At 33.0% G+C, this 24,342-nt stretch overlaps 1 protein-coding gene across 1 annotated transcript in view; it reads right to left on the bottom strand.

Moving 5' to 3' along the window:
* Positions 1-24,342, bottom strand: part of SI (sucrase-isomaltase) — an 87,846-nt gene that overhangs the window by 22,254 nt on the left and 41,250 nt on the right. The window contains exons 25-36 of the mRNA XM_040636582.1: positions 23,332-23,538; positions 20,549-20,703; positions 18,905-19,073; positions 17,516-17,612; positions 17,307-17,419; positions 17,095-17,220; positions 15,473-15,601; positions 14,639-14,749; positions 12,628-12,690; positions 8,784-8,900; positions 1,812-1,899; positions 747-885 (exon numbers count right to left, since the gene is read on the bottom strand). Coding sequence (XP_040492516.1) covers positions 747-885; positions 1,812-1,899; positions 8,784-8,900; positions 12,628-12,690; positions 14,639-14,749; positions 15,473-15,601; positions 17,095-17,220; positions 17,307-17,419; positions 17,516-17,612; positions 18,905-19,073; positions 20,549-20,703; positions 23,332-23,538 — 1,514 coding nt within the window. The remainder of the gene's footprint in view (positions 1-746; positions 886-1,811; positions 1,900-8,783; positions 8,901-12,627; positions 12,691-14,638; positions 14,750-15,472; positions 15,602-17,094; positions 17,221-17,306; positions 17,420-17,515; positions 17,613-18,904; positions 19,074-20,548; positions 20,704-23,331; positions 23,539-24,342) is intronic.

Raw genomic sequence — 24,342 nt, 5'->3', positions numbered from 1 at the left:
CTTGAGATTCTCTCTCCCTCTCCTTCTTCCCCTCCCTCCACATGCACTCTCTCGCTATTATATAAATAAAATCTTAAAAAAAAATAAAATAAAATTCCATTTTTGAGTCACACTAGCCATATTGTTCAACAGCCTTATATGGATAGTAGATACCATATTGGACAACCCAGAATAATAAAACATTTCTATCATTACGCAAAGTCTTATTGGACAGTGCTAATAAAGACTTGATATTCAAAGAATGGTTTGTGTTCCATCATCACTGGACTCACATTAAAGTTTGTTTATTGTGGACATTAAATCAAGTTCACTTACGTGTATTCTAACTTGGTTATAATGTATTTAAACAACAGATTTAACCAAACCTTAATGCCTTAATTAATGACATCAATTATATATTATTTATTCATTAACAACTATTTATTGAACACCTATTATTTATTAATCACTATGCTACTATGAGCTAGTGAGGGACAAAATAACATTGTTCACAATTGCTTTTGGAATGGGATGAAAGTTTAAAACAATGATAAATGATACATGTGAAGAGAAAGGAAGAAAAAAAGAGAGAGAAACACAATAATTCTAAGTGCCACAAAGGACCAAGTAAGTTACAGACAACATTGGGATGGAAAGGGCTACCAGATGAGGTCAGCAGGGAAGAACCCTGGAAGTAGGAAAAACATTAAATCTAATATCTAAAAGATAATAAAGACTCAAAAGGGATAATTGTAAACATCGCTTACTCGTAACTAGGCTTCATTTGTGACCAGCCATATAGATTATGAACATCGTAATGCAAAACAGATGATCCATCACTAAGAATCTGCTCAGTTTCCATACACATAGTTCTGAAATGTAATCCACTAGTTCTTTTTGTGAGATCTGGGGAGAATCAAAGGAAAAATATTAACATATTATAAAATACCCTGTATTCAATGTGTAAATCATAACTATAAATTCTTTTGGCAAAAGCATTAATCATTGTTTTAAAATAATATTGATTTTTGACCATTTGTACACTTTGTCTCTACCATTTAAAAATGAAAAAAAATGTGCAATTGTAACTGACTGTAGTTACAATTGCGACTGAAAAACATATGAAAAATTTTACTGTACTCGGCAACAAAAATGTTACCAATTAACATGAATTAATAAAACCTGAAAAAAGGGTACTCCTAAATGTCTACTATATTTTGTATACTCAGATGAGACATACTGATTAAATAGACTTTTATTAAAAATCCATTTAGTAACATAAAGCCCTGGGGATAAGAACTGTGCAAATGCTATAACACTATTTTTTGATCCACTTTTTCTCAGCTAAATATGTATTTTTTTCGGAGCTTTGCCATCACTTTAGATGTCAACAGTTTATGAACATGAGAGTATGAGGATGAATGCTGTGTAACTGGACCCCTTTTTCCTGGGTCAGAGACAACCAAAGTGCTATCGGTATTCTTTCATTTTTTCCTTATGAAGAAAAATTTTAAAAGAAAGCTTCATAAAAGTTTTTTTTTTTTAATCTTAAGAATTATTGAGAATTTTCAAATCTGGGAAGATTCTCAAGAAAGTCAAAGTAACAATTTAAAGCATGCTTAGTTAGGAATGTGTTCATATAAATACAACATATTTCTTGATTTTTCTTCTCAAAATAATGTTAAATAGTATTGGTAATGGGTTGAGTAATGGTTCAATGTGTAGATGGGTAGTGGGAATTAGGAATGTGAAACCTATTTCTACATCATAAGGTTCTTATAAACCTGATTAATAAAACCAATAATATCGAAGGCATAGCAACAATATTGTACCTGGGAAATAAGGTGGATAATTCAACTCTGTATTTCTGCATTGATTACTAACTGTTCCATGTACAAAACTTGATGGTTCATTCATGTCCTTAAAAAAAGAGAGAAAAGTGAACAAGAAGAATTTAGAACATACATTCTCAAAGGAACTAACCTAGAGAGCCAATAAATTAAAGCAGCATATTTGAGCACATTTACTATTCAAAGGAGCAAAAATACAGGGCATCTCAATACTGAAGATTTACTTTATCTGTTTCTTTTTTACATTTCATGACTCCTTTTGAAAAACATAAAATGTCCTATATTTTCTATAGATATAAGTAAAAAAGTGAATTTTCTATGTTTTCTAGACATAAAATTAAATTATAGATGGTGTATATTCCCCCATGTCCTTCTCTCCACTCCTGCCACAGAGCCTTCAATTAATTGCTTTTTTAAAAAAGCAATTGTATGTGGTTTTCTAAAACCATAAAATACAGTTTACACATACAAAAAACTTATTTCTTTTTTTATTTTTATTTTCTTAAGTGTAGAATTTAGTGATTCATAACTTACATACAACACTCATCACAAGTGCCCTCCTTAATACCCACCGCTTATTTAAACCATCCCTCTGCCCACCTCCCCTCCAGCAACCCTGTTTGTTCTCTATAGTTAAGAGTCTTATGGTTAGTCTCTCTTTTTCCCATATGCTCATCTGTTACATTTCTTAAATTTCACATATGAGTGAAATCAAAATGGTATTTGTCTTTCTCCAACTGCCTTATTTCACTCAGCATAATAGTCTCTAGTTCCATCCATATTGTTGCCAATGGCAAGATTTCATTCTTGTTTGTGGCTGAGTAATATTCCATTGTGTGTGGATATATATACACACATACACATACATGTGTGTATACATACACATACCACCTCTTTATCCATTCATCAATCGATGCACAATTGGGCTCTTTCCATAATTTGGCTATTGTTGATAATGTTACTATAAACATTTGGGTGCACGTATCCCTTTGAATCAGTATTTTTTTATCCTTTGGATAAATACTTAGTAGTGCAATTGCTGGATCATAGGATAGGTCTATTTTTAACTTTTTGAGAACTCTCAAAACTGTTTTCCAGAGTGGCTACACCAGTTTGCATTTCCACCAGTAGCGTAAGAGGGTTCTCTTTTTTCCACATCCTCATCAATACCTGTTGTTTCCTGTGTTAATTTTAGACATTCCGACAGGTGTGAGGTGATATCTTATTGTAGCTTTGATTTGTATTTCCCTAATGATGAGTGATGTTGAGCATCCTTTCACGCGTCTGTTAGCCAATTGTCTGTCTTCTTTGGAAAAATGTCTGTTTGTGTCTTCTGCCCATTTCTCAACTGGGTTATTTGTTTTTTTGGTGTTGAGTTTGGTAAATTCTTTATATATTTTGGATACAAGCCCTTTATCTGATGAGACATTTGCAAATATCTTCTCCCATTCCATAGGCTGCCTTTTAGTTTTGTTGATTGTTTACTTTGTTATTCAGATGATTTTTATCTTGATGAAGTCCCGATAGCTCATTTTTGCTTTTGTTTCCCTGCCTCCAGAGACATACCTAGAAAGAAGTTGCTGTGTCAAACAAGTTGCTGCCTGCATTCTCCTCTAAGATTTTGACAGTTTCCTGTCTCACATTTAGGTCCTTCATTTTGAATTTATTTTTGTACATGGTGTAAGAAAGTGGTCCAGTTTCATTCTTCTGCATTTTGTTGTCCAGTTTTCACAATATTATTTGTTGAAGACAGTGTCTTTTTTCCATTGGATATTCTTTCCTGCTTTCTTGAAGATTAGTTGATCATATAGTTGTGGGTCTATTTCTGGGATTTCTTCTGTTTTACTGATCTATGTGTCTGTTTTTGTGCCAGTACCATACTATCTTGATGACTACAGCTTTGTAATATAGCTCGAAGTCCAGAATTGTGAAGCCACCAGCTTTGTCTCTCTTTTTCAACATTCTTCTGGCTATTCGAAGTCTTCTCTGGTTCCATACAAATTTTAGGATTATTTGTTCTAGCTCTGTGAAAAATGTTGATGGTATTTTGATAGGGATTGCATTAAAAGTGTAGATTGCTTTGGGAAGTATAGACATTTTAACAACATTTGTTCTTCCAATCCACGAACATGGAATGTTTTTTCCATTTCTCTGTGTCCTCTTCAGTTTCTTTCATAAGTTTTCTATAGTTTTCAGAGTACAAATCTTTTATCTCTTTGGTTAGCTTTATTCCTAGGTATCTTATGGTTTTTGGTGCAATTGTAAATGGGATGGATTCCTTGATCTCTCTTTCTGCTGCTTCATTATTGGTGCACAGAAATGCAACAGATTTCTGTACATTGATTTTGTATCCTGTGACTTTACTGAATTCATGTATGAGTTTTAGTAATTTTTTGATGCAGTCTTTCAGGTTTTCTACATAGAGTATCATGTCGTCTGCAAAAGGTAAAAGTTTGACTTCCTCCTTGCCAATTTTAATGCCATTTACTTCTTTTTTGTTATCTTACTGCTGAGGCTAAGACTTCCAGTACTATGTTAAATAACAGTGGTGAAAGTGGATATCGTTGTCTTGTTCCTGACTTTAGAGGAAAAGCTCTCAATTTTTGTCCATTGAGGATGTTATTGGCTAAGCGTTTTGTCCATTGAGGTTGTTATTGGCTATACTGGCTATGGAACAGCTTCATTATATATGATGTTGAGGCACGTTCCCTCTAGCCCTATTTTGTTGAGGGTTTTTATCAAGAATGGATGTTATACTTTGTCAATGCTTTTTCTGCATCTCTTGGGAGGATCATATGGTTCTTATCCTTTCTTTTATTAATGTGGTGTATCACATTGATTGACTTGTGAATATTGAACCACCCTTGCAATCCAGGAATAAATCCCATGTGATCGTGGTGAATGATTATTTTAATGTACTACTGGATTCAATTTGCTAATATTTTGTTGAGAATTTTTGTATCCATGTTCATCAGGGATATTGGCCTGTAATTTTCCTTTTTAGTGGGGTCTTTGTCTGGTTTTGCAATCAAGGTAATCCTCACCTCGTAGAATGAGTTTGGATGTTTTTCTTCCATTTCTTTTTTTTTTTTTTTAATAGCTTCAGAAGAGTAGGTATTCTTCTTTAAATATTTGGTAAAATTCTCCTGGGAAGCCATCTAACCCTGGACACTTGGTTGTTGGGAGATTTTTTATTACTGATTCATTTTCTTTGCTGGTTATCAGTCTGTTCAAGTTTTCTATTTTTTGCTGTTTCAGTTTTGGTAGTTTATATGTTCCTAGGAATTTATCCATTCCTTCCAAATTGTCCAATTTGTTGATATATAATTTCCCATACTATTCTCTTATAATTGCTTGTATTTCTGTGGTGTTATTCTGTTGGTTGTTGTTTCTTTTTTCTCATTTGTGATTTTATTTATTTGGGTCCTTTGTCTTTTCTTTTTAGTAAGTCTGGTTTACCAATTTTATTATTTTTTTCAAAGAACCAGCTCCTGGTTTTATTTATCTGTTCTTTCGTGGGTTTTTTTTTTGTTGTTGTTGTTGTTTGTATATTATTTATTTCTGCTCTAATATTTATTATTTCCCTTCTTCTGTTGGCTTTAGGCTTCATTTGTTGTTCTTTTTCTAGCTCCTGTAGGTGCAAGATTAGGTTATATATTTGAGACTTTTCTTACTTCTTGAGGTAGGCCTGTATTGCTATATACCTCCCTTTAATGACCACTTTCACTGCATTCCAGAGGTTTTGGACAATCGTCTTTTCATTTTCATTTGTTTCTATGTATTTTTTAATTTCTTCTTAATTTCATGGTTGACCCATTAATTATTTAGCAAAATGTTCTTTATCCTCCCTGTATTTGCAGTCTTCCCAATTTTTTTTCTTGTGGTTGACTTCAAGTTTCATAGTGTTGTGGAATCAAAATATGCATGGTATGATCTCAATATTTTTGTACTTGTTGAGGCCTGCTTTGTAACCTAATATGTGATTTATTCTGGAGAATATCCCATGTGCACTTGAAAAGAATGTGTCTTCTACTGCTTTAGGATAAAATGTTCTTTTTTTTTTTTTTTAAAGATTTTATTTATTTATTTGACAGAGAGCGAGAGACAGCTAGCAAGAGAGGGAACACAAGCAGGGGGAGTGGGAAAGGAAGAAGCAGGCTCATAGCGGAGGAGCCTGATGTGGGGCTCGATCCCACAACACCGGGATCACGCCCTGAGCCGAAGGCAGACACTTAACGACTGCACCACCCAGGGGCCCCAATGTTCTGAATATATCTGTTACATACATCTGGTCCAGTGTGTCATTCAAAGCCCTTGTTTCGTTGTTGATCTTCTGCTTAGATGATCTGTCCACTGCTGTAAGTGCGGTGTTAAAGTCCCTTAGTATTATTGTATTATTATCAATTAGTCCCTTTATGTTTGTTATTGTTTTATATATCTTGGTGCTCCCAAGTTGGGGGTACAAGTATTTATAGTTGTTAGATCATCTTGTTGGATAGAACCTTTTATTATGGTACAATGCCCTTCTTCATCTCTTCTTACAGCCTTTGATTTAAAATCTAGTTTGTCTGATATAAGTATGGCTACTCTGGCTTTACTTTGATGTCAGTTTTCATGGTAAATATTTCTCCACCCCCTCACTTTCAATCTGCTGGTGTCTTTAGTTCTAAAATGAGTCTCTTGCAGCTAGCATATAGATGAGTTTTATTTTTTATTCATTTTGATACCCTATATTTTTTGGTTGGAGCATTTAGTCCACTTAGAGTCAGAGTAATTATTGATAGATGTGAATTTAGTGCAATTTTATTGCTTGTTTTGTCATTGTTTCTGGAGATTTTCTGAGGACCTTTCTAGTCTTTGTTGCTTTGGGTCTTTCCCATTCAGAATTCCCTTTAATATTGATAGATGTGTAAGAGTAATTATTGATAGATGTGATTTTTGATTGATATATGTAATTATTGATAGATGTGAATTTAGTGCAATTTTATTACTTGTTTTGTCATTGTTTCTGGAGATTTTCTGAGGACCTTTCTAGTCTTTGTTGCTTTGGGTCTTTCCCATTCAGAATTCCCTTTAATATGTCTTGCAGAGCTGGTTTAGTGGTCACAAACTCCTTTAATTTTTGTTTGGGAAACTCTTTATCTTTCCTTCTATTCTGAATGACAGCCTTGCTGGTTAGAGTATTTTTAGCTATAGATTTTTCCCATTCAGCACACTGACTATATCATGCCACTCTCTTCTGGCCTGCCTAGTTTCTGTGGATAGATTTGTTGCAAACCTTATTTGTCTTTCCTTGAAGGTTAAGGATTTTTTTCCTTTGCTGCCAAGATTCTTTACTTAGCTGTGTATTTTGCAAATTTTACTACGATATGTCTTGGTGTTGGCCAGGTTTTGTTGATTTTGATGGGAGTTCTCTGTGCCTCCTGGATTTGGAAGTCTGTTTTCTTCATAGATTAGAAAAGTTTTCAGCTATAATTTCCTCAAATAAACCTGCCCCCTTTTTTCTTCTTCTTCTAGGACTCCTATAATACAAATGTTTTATATATCATGAAGTCACTTAGTTAGCTAAGTCTACTTTCATGATCCAATAGTTTTCTTTCCCTCTTCTTTTCAGCTTCATTATTTTTCATAATTTTATATTCTGTATCACTTATTCATTCCTCTGCTTTTTCCATCTTGTGGTCATTACATCCAGTTAGGTTTCAATCTCAGTTATTTCATTTTTCATTTCAGCCTAATTGGTTTTAAGCTCTTTTATCTCAGAGGTATAGGTGTCCCTGACATCTTCTACACTTTTCTCAAGCCCAGCTAGTATCCTTATGATTATTGTTTTAAATTCTGAATCAGGCATATTACTTATATCTCTTTTGATTAGATCCCTGGCCATGATTCTTTGTTGTTCTTTCTTTTTGGGATGAATTTCTCCATCTTGTCATTTCGTGTAGGTTTCTGTCTTTTTCTGGGTTTTATGATAGCCTGTTATGTTTCCTGCTCCTGAAAGCAATGGGTTTATGAAACCTGTTCCAGTGCGTCTTAGGCAATCCTCAGATTGCTCCCTCTGTCTCAGGGTTATCTGCCTCCCTTTTCTACAGTAGTAGGTCAGGGCCCTTAGGGCTCTATCCCAGACACACTATGGACCTCTAAAACTCCAGTCTTTGAGCCCTGCTGGTTGCAAAAACTCATGAAAATCAGGTTTTCTCATTTTCCCAGACAATGGCTTTGGGGAAGTGTTCTCCTTGTGTGATCCCGTCTACTCCTCTCTCTTTTGTCTCTCTCAGAAACCTGGACTCCCTCCCCTCAGCAGGACCTGTGATTGTTTCTCCTCCAAACCATATCTCTGCACCTCCTACCTTCCACGATGTGGCCTCTTCTCTCCCTCTAGTTGTACAATTCGTTTTGTCAGTTCTCAGATCAATTTCTTGGGTATTCAAAATGATTTGATAGCTACCTAGTTGTGTTTAAAGGATGAGGCAAGCCTAGCATCCTCCCAATACTCCACCATTTTAGCTCCTCCTCCTCTTACTACCAATATTTTGAAGTTACATCTAAAACTAGGAGACTGCTTGAAAGATAATTTGCTACATTTGTCAGAGATTATGATTTCTTATACCAATGACTGACAGTTATTTGAGATTTATTCCTCCATTGAATAAAAATAAAATAAATGTTTATAAGCATTTATAAATAGTTATAAAGAGGTTTTTTTTGGTTCCTTGGTGAAGTTGAAAATATTCAGGAAATGGCATCTGTATACATAAAGTGAATTGCTAGCTTTGTATTTTACAGTCCTATGCATATGGAAAGACCTTTCCTTTCTATAGAAAAATGAGTGGGCTATTTTCACAAAAAATACTTTTTTGGAATTATTAGAATCTAGTAAGAATTCTGCATAATAACTACATAAGAAATAAAACAATAACAACTTAAAATATAAATTGCTCAACATTTACTTACAATCCACAAGCCATCAAACTTCATCTGGTTATTGTAGAAATCTATAATTTCCCTCGCCCACCACTCTGCTGTGGCATTCCTGAAAAAATCTGGAAAAGCTACATGAGCTCTGGAAGCCTGTAAAAACATGTAGAAAGTCAGAAGAGAGACCATGCATGTCTAAGTTAGACATTTATCTGTCAGATTCACAAGCTGTGCACAGGTGATTAATAAAGGCAACCTGATCCCAACTTTAATCGCATGCATGTATATTATTTTTCTCTAACCAAAAACAATGAAGAGTGAAAAAGGAGAGATATACATAGAGACAGGAGGGAGCAGCCTTGAGGTCCTCATAGATTGTAAAAAAAAAAAAAAAAAGTTCACAACACATAGAAATATATTTTCAGTGCTTCTTAGAGTTTTAGGGAATTTTTTTCTTTGTATCCTTAGAGTCCTATAATGCAGATTTACTTTTGTGGAACATGATAGGAAAGGAAAAGGCCTTGGTTTAGCCTGTTTAATCTGATAAAAAAAAATTGCTTACCCAGCTTTCTGCCCTTCTAGGACCAATAAATTGCTTTACCACCCCAACCTATTGTCTTTCTCTCTCACATCTAACCCTTCCCACCCCAGCAGAGAAGAAGTGATTTACTTCTTTCCTTACCAAGAAAATTCCCTACTTGTCAGCCAAACCATATATATTCTGAGGTCAAAGTCTGTGTGCTAGCAGAGGATTGACCTTCTGTAAGTAAATCAATTGCCTGAAAAACATGGCATCACTTGCATGCTCTCCTGTCACACTTTAAGTCTATGTAGTAACTGCCAGAAAAGTATTCTCCATGAATAGGACAGGGGAAGGCATTGTTCATAGAGAAAATGCAAAAGGCAGGAAATATAGGGATTTACAAAACACATATGGTACTGGTACAAAAAGACACATAGATCAATGGAATGGAATAGAGAACCCAGAAATGGACCCTCAACTCTAGGGTCAACTAATCTTCAGCAAAGCAGGAAAGAATATGCAATGGGGGAAAAAAAACAGTCTTTTCAACAAATGGTGTTGGGAAAATTGGACAGCCACATGCAGAAGAATGAAACTGGACCACTTTCTTACACCATACACAAAAATAAACTCAAAATGGATGAAAGACCTGAATGTGAGACTGAATCCATCAAAAATCCTAGAGGAGAACACAAGCACAGCAACTTCTTGCTAGACACGTCTCCACAGGCAAAAGAAACCAAAGCAAAAATGAACTATTGAGACTTCATCAAGATAAAAACTTTTGCACAGCAAAGGAAACAGCCAACAAAACTAAAAGGCAACCTATGGAATGGGAGAAGATATTTGCAAATGTCTCATCAGATAAAGGGCTAGTATCAAAAATATATAAAGAACTTACCCAACTCAACACCCTAAAAACAAAAAATCCAGTTAAGAAATGGGCAGAAGACATGAACAGATATTTCTCCAAAGAAGACATACAAGTGGTCAGCAGACACATGAAAAGACGCCCAACATTACTTAGCATCGGGGAAATACAAATCAAAACCATAATGAGATACCACCTCACACCAGTCAGAATGGCAAAAATTAACAACTCAAAAAATGACAGATGTTGGCAAGGATGCAGAGAAAAGGGAACCCTCTTACACTGTTGGTGGGAATGCAAACTGGTGCAGCCACTCTGGAAAACAGTACGGATGTTCCTCAAAAAAGCTAAAAATAGAGCTACCACATGACCCAGCAATTGCACTATAAGGTATTTATCCAAAGGATACAAACATAGTGATTCAAAGGGGCGCATATACTCCAACATTTATAACAGCAATGTCCACAATAACTAAAATATGGAAAGAGCCCAGATGTCCATTGACAGATGAATGGATAAAGAAGAGGTGGTATACATATATAATGGAATATTCCTCAGCTATCGAAAAGAAGGAAATCTTGCCATTTCCAACAATGTGAATGGAACTTGAAAACTTAAAAACTCTCAACAAACTAGGAATAGAAAGAAAAATACCTCAACATAATAAAGATGATATATTAAAGACCCCCAGGTAATATCATGCTCATTCAAAAAAAACAAAACAAAACAAAACTGTTTTTCTCTCTTTTTCTCATACACACACACACACACACACACACACACTGTTAGAATTAATAAATTAAATAAAGCTGTAGAATGTAAAATCAACATGCAAAAATCAGTTGCATTTTTATATGCTAACAATGAACTATCAGAAAAGTAAATTAGGAAAATAATCCAATTTACAACAGCAACCCAGATAATAAAGTACTCAGGAATTAAAGTAAGGAGGTGGAAGACTTGTACACTGAAAACTACAAAATGTTGCTGAAAGAAATTGAAGAAGACACAGATAAATAGAAAGATATCCTATGTTTACAGATTGTAAGAATTATATTGTGAAAATACCTGTACTATCCAAAGCAATCTGTAGATTTAATGCAATCTCTATAAAAAATCCAGTGGTATCTTTGACAGAAATATAAAAACAATTCTACAATTCATTTTGAACTACAAAGACCCTGAATAGCCGAAATAACCTTGAGAAAGTAGGTATCACATGTCCTGATTTCAAGATATACTCCAAAGTCACAGTAACGAAAACGGTATGATACCAGCATAAAAACAGACACATTGACTAATGGCACCAAATAGAGAACATATAAATCAATCCATACATATATAGTCAACTGATCATTGACAAGGGTGCCAAAAATACACAATGGTGAAAGGATAGTCTCTTCAACAAATGATACTGGGAAAACTGGATATAATATGCAGAAGAATGAAATTGGACCCTTATCTTACATCACACAAAAATCAACTCAAAATGGAGTAAAGACTTAAATGTAACACATGAAACTGAAAAACTTCTCAGAGAAAACAAAAGGAAAAAGCTTCATGATGTTGGTCTTGGCAAAGATTTTATGGATATGTCACCAAAAACACAGGCAACAAAACAGGTGACTACATGAAACAAAAAATTTCTTCACAGCAAAGGAAACAAGCAACAAAGTGAAAAGCAACCTACAGAATAAGAGAAAATATTTAAACACTATATACAGATAAAGTGTAACTGTCCAAAGTATATAAAAAAGTCCTTACCACTCAATAGGAAAAAAAAAAAGAAAGAAAGAAAGAAAGAAAAGAACCCTAATAACTTGCGTAAAATATGGGCAAATTCTTTTTTTTTTTTTTTTTAAAGATTTTATATATTTATTTGACAGAGAGAGAGACAGGCAGTGAGAGAGGGAACTCAAGCAGGGGGCATGGGAGAGGAAGAAGCAGGCTCCCAGCAGAGGAGAGTGATGCGGGGCTCGATCCCAGGACTCTGGGATCATGCCCTGAGCCAAAGGCAGATGCTTAACAGCTGAGCCACCCAGGCGCCCCATGGGCAAAGTCTTGAATAGATATTTCTCTAAAGAATGCATGCAAATAGTCAACAAGTAGATGAAAAGATGCCCATATTCACTTATCATCAGGGAAATGCAAAAACCACAATGAGATATCACCTCACACCTGTTAGGAGGGCTATCATCCAAAAATCAAAGACAACAAGTTTTGGAAAGGATATGGAGAAACTGGAATCCTTGTGCATTATTGGTGAGAATGCAAAGTGGTGCAGCCACTTAGGAAAACAGCATAGATATTCCTCAAAAATTAAAAATAGAAGTACCATATGATTTAAATATTGTCTGTTATAGAAAATTTAAAAATAAGCTTTCTACTTTTTTGAAGAAAATATTCAAATTGAATTATTGGTCAAAGTGATCATTAATCCAAGTGCTGAATTTCTTCGTTATGTAGTCAATCAATGTAAAACTTACATTAACAGCTTCATCTTCAGTTAGACTTTCATCTATTGTTATATTGGGCAAATCCGGCCAAACCTACAGAGAAAGAAGAAATGGGCAAATAGTTGAAAATAAACTCAGTATAGTATGACTTTGTTGTAAATAAAGTATAATAGGGTTTTGGAGGCATATTATTGTATCTTGAGATCCCCAGACCAGTAATTACCTCAACTGTTGTTTTTTTTTTTTTTGGTTTTTTTTTTTAGTTTCTGTTTTGGTAAATGTAACATTTGCAAGCTATTCCCATCTTTCATATTAATTTCCTCTTTAATATAGCAAATAGGAAAAAGAATGCCAACCTTTGTAGTAGGTAGTGGTTTTGAAACCAATGCATGTAACCAAAAGTTCTAGTCAAGAAATAAAATGAAGTCACATACTAAATTTAATTTAATGTGGTATATTAAAACTGTTTCTATAATTATTTCAGCATTAAAATCTAAAAACAATAAATATATTTTTATTTAAAAGGAATTGAAGATCTGAGTTGGATGATGCCATGATAAGGCAAACATCTTAGTTTTCACAATTAGTACTAAATATTCCTTTCTCTCCCTCTATATCCTCATCCCTGTCCCTGCCTCCCCACCTACCAATGATTTCCTCTACCCCAAACACAAACACACAATTTGAGCCCAAATTTCAATCATGCTGAAAGCTCTGATAATTGGAATCTATGTTGTAAAAGTTAGTTCCATATGAAAAAAATGTAGCTAATTCCCAAGGGATAATTACCTACAAGGGATTAGTTGCTGATGGGGAGTAGTTCTCTGAAGGAATGGAAGAGAAGATAGAAATCTGAGAAAATGTATGGAAATTTAGAATGAGAAGATAATAGGAAGGAAAAAAAAAACCAACCACCTTTCTATGGCCAATATGTCATACTCTATACTTTCATGTTTCTTAAAATGTTATGAGTTCTCAATAAGTTTATCATAGGATTTTTTCTATTTTATTTTTATGTTTTGAAATATTTTAACTTACAGAAAAGCTACAAACATTATACCTAGAGTTCTTCTATATCCTTTACTTTGTTTCCCTAATGTTAACAAATTTATAACCTCTCTACAATTATCAAAACCAAGAAATTGGCAGATACAATATTATTAAGTAATCTAAGGCCATGTTTGAATTTCAGTACTTTTATCACTAACATGCTATTTTTGGTCAAAGATGAAAAAAAGGATTCTACATTATATTTCATCATGTCTCCCATTATGGAATTTTGTTTTTGTTTTTCATTTTAGTTAGGACTAATGGATTTTTTGTTTACTCTTTTTTATGTAAGCCAAATCAGGATTTTTCTATAATATATTAATATATCCAGGTCTGAATATTTTTTTTTAAAGATTTTATATTTTATTTATGTGACAGAGAGACAGCCAGCGAGAAAGAGAACACAGCAGGGGAGTGGGAGAGTAAGAAGCAGGCTCCCAGCGGAGGAGCCCGATGTGGGACTCGATCCCCGAACGCCGGGATCACGCCCTGAGCCGAAGGCAGACGCTTAACGACTGTGCTACCCAGGTGCCCCTCCAGGTCTGAATATTATTGCTTAAATGAAATACAATAAATTATATTGCTTGTTCAAGTCAGGAATATAAGTATAGCTCTTAAAAACTGTCTCTTTTATTAACGACAGAAGTACAAACATTTAAATGACTTGCAGTGTAAAATAATGAATAACCATCTTATTAATGTTGATTATATAGTACACACAAGACATTCTAAGACATGCAATAAAAAACAACTTAAAGATGAAATAAATAGTAAATGACATATGAACTATATAAATTCTTTCTCTGTTTCTAATAATTTGGGTTAAAATCAGAGAATATATTATTTTGATTATTAGCTATTAAACCATTACATTTCTGTATTTTATATCTCTCCCTCTGAATATGTTTTTAACAGTTTTTTTTTACTCAGTAGAAACTTTCAATGACATAACATTTTATAGTTATTTTATTTCAAAATATCAACTCAGTACCTTTGCCCAACAAATATCACTGGTGTTAGGCCATTTGACAAAAACATCTTTCTCCTGTCCTCTTTCAAATGCAGGGTAAGGCTTTGTTTCATTTCCTGAAATTGCTGGATCCTAAAATTAAAATGAAATACACACCAGGTAACTCTGGAATAAAAGTATAGCCACTTGGGTCGCTGTTATGAAACAAATTTTCCAAGATTACATTATCATTTTACTGTGCTCTCACATACACTGACAAATAGACTGACAGTATAAACTTCAGTGTTCTAGCCAGATTGTCCACTAAATTCCTTGGAAGGAAATTTTAAGAACTTCTGAAAATGTGTTGGCAATGATTTCAAGAAAGATTACTAACATTTTTTGTTTTGTTTTTATTTCTCCCAGTGGGATTACTAGCTGCCTAGCTTGCCTCCTATAAGATACTGATAAAATAGTCTCCCCACTGAATCACTAACTTGAAGTCAAATTTTTAAACATGACAAGCATAAAAAGTAATCCCATAGAATGATTTGAGAATTGTATAGAAATGGAAAATCCATCATAACTTTGTGATAGCTTCTATAAATTGAGGCTAGTTTGTAGCTTCAATGATTATTAGAAGACAGCTTGCCTTTGACTTCCAGATTCAGTCTTAGATATCTAAGGATATACCAAAATGTAAAGTTAGCAGCCCATGTAAATAGAAGTCTTAAAGGAAGAAAGTCTTAGATTTGGGAAGAATTTAAAGTAAGTCTCCCTATTTTGAAACACCTCCCCCCACCTCATTCTAAGAGAGAAATTTTAATGAAATCAAGATAATAAGACAAGATTAAAATATAAAATACGAATACTGACCAGGATAATAATGTATCTCATTCCTTCCTGTCTTATTCTGTCAACAAACGCAGGAAGGTCACGGAAGTTTTCATCAATTGTAAAGTCTAGCTGTCTTTCCATGTAATCAATGTCTGTATATTGAACATCCTAGAAGATACAAAGATTGGGACAACGGGGTAAGAATCACAGGAGGCAGTGCATCTCATTCTGTCATCATATAAAAGTAATAGCAATACGAAAGTTTAAATGCCTCTTCACTCGATCCGAAAAAGAATTAATCAACACAACGTTCAACAAATAAAACTAGTGTATAAAGACGCAAAACGGTCCATAAACAAGTTCATATAAATGCTCTGTTTGCTAACAGTCCACTTAACAATTTTGATTTCTAAAAATTCTTTCAAATCAGTATCTTTTGTTATGTAATTGTTATGTAAGGAAATAGGAAGACACAGGAGTAAAGGATTTATGAGGTATGAAATTATGTTAAAAGGCAATTTGGAATGTTGTACAATATACACAAAAATAGGTGTTGTTCTATTTCTGGAAACATAAAGTCAATATGGGGTAATTTCAAATACTTGTAATATTGCCGAAGGGGAAGAAAGAATTATTAGTAAATCCATCAATTATAAGATTATTTTATTACCTACCAAAGCCTTTTTAACATTATAGTCCAACCTTAAATAACCAAAATACTGCTTACAAATAGGTATTTACAAATATGTTTAAACTTATAAATGTTTGAATTCTGTCATGACATCCTTCAGACCTAAATAACAAATTTTTAAATTATTTTCTGTTAACAGACATTGACTCAATATCTTCTTCTAGGTGTTATAAAAAGTATGGCTAATATAATGGACTTAATAATGTAAAAAAAACCCCTTTTTATAAAAAAAATTCACTTGTATATTTTTATATTATCTACTTCCACAATTAATTTCCTCATAATAATGTATTCAGGAATCATATACTTGATTCTACCACATGTATCAATGTCTTATAATGAGGGCCTTATTCTTCTTAGAATTAGTTCTTATATACCAAGCATTCTGGATTTCACTGTTCAAGTGCTCCCAAAAGGACCCCTGGGGTTCCTGAATCTTGTTAAAAAATAAAATCACAGGTATGATTGTTTCTAGATAACTCAGTAATATTCAGCTTCGTTGACGGAAAAGGATATTTTGCAAGTGCTCTAATTCTGTGTTCTAACATTACAACTATCACCTATTTCAGGGCAAAAAGCACTTAGTTTCATCTCCAATTTCTTCTCTGTAATTTGTCACATCAGTTGATGAAGTAGGTTTCTCTGGACTCTTATTCGCATATAAAAAAATATGGGCAATACATCTGACTACTTAAGCAACCCAAAGTTTATGAGAGAAAAACAAGGGCACAGTGACTTGTTTAGTACAACTCAGGGTCATGAACTACAGAGAAAGAAGGAAAAGGAATGGCATTACCCCTTTTCCTTCACCTAATAAAGACACTTTAAAAAAGCTCTTAACCAAATCATTAGGTGTCTACTAAAAAACTAAGAATTATTGCCAAATGATTAATTTTAAAGTACACATACTTATTCCTTTTTTGCTTTAACAGATGACACATTTAACACTTTTAAAAACTGATATACATACATAGGGGATCTGAGCAGCCACCATATCATTATATACTTGCTCAACTTCTGAAGTATTTCTGTACCCATAACGACATAATTGGAATCCCAAAGCCCAGTAAGGTGGCATGACTGGTCGGCCAATTACCTTTGGAAAAAAAAAAGAAATTATTTGTGAACTAAGAAAGTTACTTTATATTACAAAGAAAACTTTAAAAAAATGTACACTCATACTTCATGGTATTGCTGTGTTGCAACTTCTGGAGTTGGGCCCAAAAACATATAAAAGTCCAAGATTCCTCCAATTACACGGTAAGTTAGAGCAGGAGTTGGCTGAAATGTAACATCTGGAAGCCCAAAATATGATTACATTTTTATCTATATATATTAGCTTACTAAAGATTCATATAAAATACAAGAAATTCAACAAATGATTGTTTTACCCATTGCATTGCTGTTAAGTAAGAGAACTCCATGAGCATAGCCTTCATCTTCCAGAGCCATGTAATAGGGATGAAATCCATAGGAATTAAATTTATACTAAAATAAAAAAATTAAACATAATATATAATATTTAATAATAGCATAATATTTAAATAATAATAGCATATAAATTTTGTCAAGGTAATATTTAAATTCATTTAAGACTGAGCCTATATAAATTTAAAGGTTCCTTCTTTGTACACAAAACTATGCTTAAATTTAAATAAATATATCTCCTTTAGAAAAGAAATTTCTTTATTATTTGAACAATTACTCCTTTAAAGCATACAAATGAATGTACAAATATGTTACACCAACAAATACTGTCACATTAACTGATGCAAAAAACCAATGGTATTGGTGTAGTTGGGTTTCTTTCTATAGGTATGTCTTAATTTATTTATAAATTGGCACTTTTTCAATAAAATGTGCTAGAAATGATTAAAATTATGAAAGTATTCAAACCTCTTAACTTATATGGTAATATCTAAGTTTATATAATATTTTATAATAATATTTTAAATGATAATATCTTGTTTATACGAATAGTTTATAAAGTATTTAATTTCATTTTCAGCCAGATCTTTTCATTTTTCAGAATAAAAAATCTATACTCAGGGTCATGAAATGACTTGTCAAAGCCACAAACCTTTTAAATTGATAATCCCTAATGAAACTGACAACTTTAGGGGCACCTGGGCGGCTCAGTCTGTTAATCCTCCGACTATTGATTTTGGCTCAGATCAGTCTCAGCGACTTGAGATGGAGCCCCGTGTCCCGCTCTGCCTTGAGCATGGAGCCTGCTTGGGATTCTCTCTCTACCTTTCCCTCTCCTCCCTCCTCCCCACTCTTGGTTGTTTTCTCTCTAAAAAAACAAAAAGCAAAACACACACACACAAACTGACCTCTTTGACTCACTGTATTCTAGTATTTGATTATTATGTGAAAGAAGATTCATATTTTGAGAGTCAAGATTTTATATACCCAAATTTGCATAGTTTTAAAGAAATACATTTTGTAAAAAATGTCAGTTATTTCTAAAAGCTGTGAGTAAAAGTAGATTTGGCAGGGTATTCTGAATCTGAATATTTGTTCCATGCAGTTGAAAGGATAAGGAATGGGGTTGAAACCTCATTTTTCACTGCAACCAAGGATGTCATCCATCCAATCCTTTGCTTTCACCTGTTATTTATGGTGGCTTTTTTGTTTGCTTTTTAGAAAATCACTATAGCAGGTCTGGGGCCCCCTTGCCATTACTTCAGGACTGAAGTCCAGGCCTATAGAGAAGTGGCTGAGATCCAAATCATCGTCTTAGTTGCCTCATGGAAAAGGCAAATACTGATACCTACACCAGGGGGTTGGTCTCTTGTGAACATTCCCCACGTATGCCAGTTCAGGTCTCTCTTAAACGCTGTATGTTCCGCTTCCCCAAAACCATATATATACTCTGATGGCAGGCGAGTAGATATTTGAATAAACTGGTCATTGAAAGCAAATCCAGGCAGTTGAGAATCCCAACTGAAAAGTAAAGAAAACAATTCTAATCCTGTAAATATATACAAAGTGGTACCACAAATACCAATGGTAATTCTTTCTTAGGTGATCTGAAAACTGGTAATATTTTTCTCTATGTACCTGTTGTACTCAAATACCAAATGAAAATTTAATTATCCCAATACATTTTTCTTTTGACTAAGTTAAAGAATATCTAAAATATGCTTCATTTATTCAGCATTATTAATAAAATAAATTATAGGATGAATATGATTATGTTTATCTTTAGATATATATTGCTTTTTAAAATAAAATTAAAATGAAGTTATATTAAATAATATTGGCCTAGAAGTAATATATGTCCCAGAAATTGAAAGTCCTCTGTTTTCCTGTTCCCTTGAGATAATCACAGTAAACTTTTCTACATATAGAATAAAAAAATCAATATCAAAATAAACTATAAGGCATGATGGATATGTTAATTCCAAGCCCTCCCTAATTACTACTCCCAATCATTTTCTTCTTTTATTTTGTGTTTATAAAAATGGGTGTTTTAAAATAAATCCAGAAGAAATGTGTTACAGAGAATGTATTGTTTTTCTAATCATTTGCAAGAACGTAAAAGAGGAAGAAAAGATATTAAAGTTGGAAGGAAAAACAAACATAAGAATTACAAAGAATTTGGAATGTATTCAAATTTTTATATTAAGGATTTTGGAGAAGTATTTACTAAAAATAATGCTTTCCAAATAAAAATAAATAATGCCATTGCACCAGAAATTTTTCACAAAATGACTTCATTTCTTATCCTCTGAAACAAAAATATTATCATAACACAATTTTAAAAACAATACAAACATAATTTTTTTCATTATTTGTATCCATCCTGACGATACCTGAAAACGTCCTGACAACATCTTCTATAAAGTAGCACGGCAAGCTTGAATTACATAAAAGTATCTTTTAGTATGCTAGTTTGTCTGCAAAGCTCTACTTTTTACCAAAATAAAAATAATTTCTTACATAAGTTAATTTGTTGTAACATAAAAATATAGAGTGATGTATGTGTATAAAATTTCCTTTCATCATTACCTGGCAGAGATAGTATTAACTCTATCAGATTTCAGAACTAATAAATTTCCATTTCAATTAATTTCTAATCAAATAATTACATAACACATTTCCAACTACTTTTTTTGCTAACACACTTTTCAAGAGGAGTCTTGGTTTTGGTTCTCAACTGATTAGAAGAATGAGTGTGATAATAGTGAAATCAATCACATCCAAAATGTGGATGAAATTTTACTAATCCTTAATGATAGTCCCGTAAGTGTGATAATACTGTAGTTTAAAAATGTTAAAACAGGCCAAGTTATTTAATAACATTCAAACATTTTTGGTGTAATGACCGATACTCTAGCACAGTGAAAATAATCTTACTTTCCCCCTCCTAACCTAAAATCAAAATATTCCTCATATCAAATAATTTGATCACTTACATAACTCTTCCTGTACTTCTCCTTCGAACCTGGATGCCAAAAGGATTTTCTTTGATTTCAACATCATAAAGTCTGTTTTCATAAGTACTTGTTGGCATGGCTGGAATGTTTAAAGGTACTGGAACTTCATATCTCTTATTTTGGGGATCATAAATCTATTGCAGAGAAATAATGAAAATAAATACGTTTCTCTCTTATTGCTGAAACATCATGTAAATAATCATTAAATAATTTAAGTAATTGCTCAAACAAGAATATTAGAATTCTTGATTATATAATTCTCAATTCTGTATCCATGGCTCATATATCTATACAGAAATCCACACACACACGCAATGAGATCAAATTATGAATTGCATTTTATCATTTTTTAATGTTTTATAATTAATTTTTCCATACACTGAAAAAACTTCAAAAAATTTTAGAGGTAAATATTCTCTTATATAGATACACAAAATTATTTACCACTTCATGGTTAGACTCAAAAGTTGTTTCAATATTTTTGGTTGCATGTATGATTCTACAATGAACATTAATGGTTATTTATGTTTATTCATTTCTTTATTTCTTCAATGCATTTCTTAGCAGTGATAGTGTTAGGTCAGACAGAATGTACTAAAATTCGTAGGGTCCTTGATACCTATTTTCCAGAAATAGTTTACTAATTAATGTTCTTACCAAAATGTATACCCTAATACTATTTTATGTTGAACTAAAAGCATTTATTTTTTTAATTGTCACGTATTTCCTTGCTCATAAGGATGAATCTTTTTCTATATGATATTCAACATTTAGGTTTCCCATTTTCTAAAGTTTCCTTTTGTTCCTTTTATTTTCAACTAATATTTTTATCTCTAATTTTTATTTCTTCTGTTAAATGTCTGCTTATGAGGTCTCACTATTTTTCTTGACTGTGTAAAGTGAAATTTCTTGCTTTTTGTCATGTATGTGGCAAATGCTTATCTGTTTTTTGTTTGCCTTCTACTTGTTTATAGTGTTTGTTGATATTGAAATATGTTTAATTTTCATGTAAGAAAATATATAGATTTTTATCTGTGGGATTTATACCTTTGTATCTATGGTTTGAAAGATTTTTACTAGGCAGATACAAGATAAAAATGCAGCTAAATTTTTTTCCAGGCTTATGTTTGATTGATTTTGTATATATATATTTTATGTCATCTTTTTTCAATAAACTGTCAGGTATTTCTGGCTGCAGTTCCATACTGTTTCAATTCTGCAAATTCTATCAACTTTTCTTTTTCTGAGTTTTAACTACTGCCATTGTCATATGTTTATTTTTCCAGATGAACTTTAAGAAAACGAATTAACTTAAAAAAAAAAAAGGCTTATTTAAGATTTTTAAAATTTGCTTATTTTTTAATGTACTTATTTAAAATCCATCAACACCTTTTTTGGGGGGCTCCTGGGTGGCACAATCGGTTGGGTGTCTGACTCTTGGTTTTGGCTCAGGTCAGTGGTGATCTCAGGGTCATGAGATCAGCCCCACATTTGGCTCCCCGCTCAGCAGGGAGTCTGTTTGAGACTTTCTTTCCCTCTGCCCCTCCCCCACCTCACCCAACAGGCTCTCTCTCAGATAAATAAATTAACCAAAAAAAAAAAGTATCAACATTTTTTAAGTCTTTTCTTATAAACAGTCAATTTACTCCTATGATTTTTGATATTTTTGTTTTTTATTTGATTGTTTTTCTCATTCAATTTTGCTAATGGGACTTGCCTCCATTTCAATTTCTAAATGGTGAATGACAGCATACAGCAAAACATTTTTTGGATATTATTTTACATCCAGTCATTTTGCTGATCTTCTTATCATTTTTAATACTTTTCTTAATGGATTCCCTTGGAGCTCTTAAGTAAAAGATAATGAAAACAAACTATTGCTAGAGGGGAGGGGTGGAGGCATGGGCAAAGTGGGTGAAGGGGCATGGGAGATACAAGTTTCCACTTATGGAATGAATACATTAGGGGGATGAAAGGTGCAGCTTAGGTAATGTAGTCAATAGTATTATAATAACGTTATAGGGTGACAGATGGTAGCTACACTTGTGATGAGCATAGCATAAAGTATAGACTTGCCAAATCACTATCTTGTACACCTCAAACCCATGTAACGTTGTATGTCAACTATACTCAATTAAAAAAATGCTAAGTGTACTGTTGAAGTATTTTTTATTATTTTTTTTTATATCTACTGTACTGCTCAGAAAATTCAGGTCACTATTTACAAATAATGGAAATAGTATCCTGTTTTATTTTTTTTCTGTCTTGTTTATTTTTTTAAGATGACTTATTTATTTGAAAGAGAGAGAGCACAAACAGGGGGCAGAGGGAGAGGGAGAAGCAGACTGCTGAGCAGGGAGCCTGATCTGGAGCTCAATGACAGCACCCTGAGATCATGACCTGAGCCGAAGGCTGATGCCTAACCATCTGAGCCAGCAGCCATCCTTGTTTTGTTTATTTTAATGGGACTATAAACATAGTCTGATTCTAAGTAACCTACGTATTTAGCAAGAATTTGAATTTTTTTTAATTACCACTACATGTTTAATTATGCACAAAGTTGCAAAAGTAAGAAGCTTTATTTATTGTGCATCTAGTTATGAGCTGTGTAGGAAAAAAACCCTTTATTTTTATAAAATCAAAATGTCTACAATTCAATTAATAATCCTTAATATCACTTTAAAATTGAAGTATTTAAACTATTCAGAATCTTTTGTCTTGAGAGATGAGTAATGCATTGGTATCGTTTATATTAAACATACCTTAAACTGCAGCATATCATTTTTGTGATATTTCACCTCCACACGAAGAGTTGAGATGGGTTCAGAAGGTAGATTTATTTGAGCTCTTGTAGGATTCAGTTGGAGGTCAGTTGTTATGCCCATTGATGAATACTGAGTTGAACTGACCAAATAAGGGTTGTACTGTCTAGGAAAGTAACAGTCAGGTGCTCGGGAGCCAAGAGGAGACTAAAAACAGAATACATGTTCATTGCCAGGATTGTAAACATTGTAATACTGAACTCTTCAAAAAAGGTAGACATGTTTAATCACATGTTGTAAAATTTATGAATTTTATTATTTAATACTAAAATAAAATTATAATCACAACACAAAATATCTATTATGCAACCTAAAACACCATATACTAAAATGTTATATATAATATTTATAGTTTGACTCTAAAGATAGACCAGTAGAGGAAAAGAATCAAATGTCATAGCTTTTCAACAAAAAATAGAATGATTCTATGGTGTTTGCAAAAATTAAGTATATTACTCATAAATTTTGATTCCATGCTTATTCTTATTCTTCATACTGTCTATTGCCTTTTGTGTGTAAAATGGCTCTACAACAACCCTCAGAAGGATCTGTACTTAAAGTTCTTTTCTTTTACTTATAATGAAACTATATAATTACTTATCTCATGACCGATCCTTACACTGGTAAATTACATCCTGACCAGTATTTAAATAGGGACTGTGGCCAAAGATCAAAACGAATTAGTTTATATAAAAGTGGAAGCTAGGACCTAAGAAAAAGAATGGTAAATGGTGGCACTGAGGGATGGTTGCCTTACAACAGTCCATTCTCCCATCTTTCTTATTTATTAAATTATTATATTGCTGGGAAAAGCGACATCCCCATCTACATGTCCCAGTCTCTTTTGAGGAAGTTATATAGGACCTTCAAAACCTCCTTAAAATAAAAGGGTATAAACTGATTAAAATAGGATGCCCTTGGGCCTGGAATGAATACACAATGTCAAAAGAC

This window comes from Ursus maritimus, unplaced genomic scaffold, assembly GCF_017311325.1.
Source record: "Ursus maritimus isolate PB19 unplaced genomic scaffold, ASM1731132v1 scaffold_20, whole genome shotgun sequence".
Taxonomy (NCBI): Eukaryota; Metazoa; Chordata; class Mammalia; order Carnivora; family Ursidae; genus Ursus; species Ursus maritimus.
Note: the sequence above shows the minus strand (reverse complement) of the source record. Positions and strands in the feature narration are given on the sequence as shown.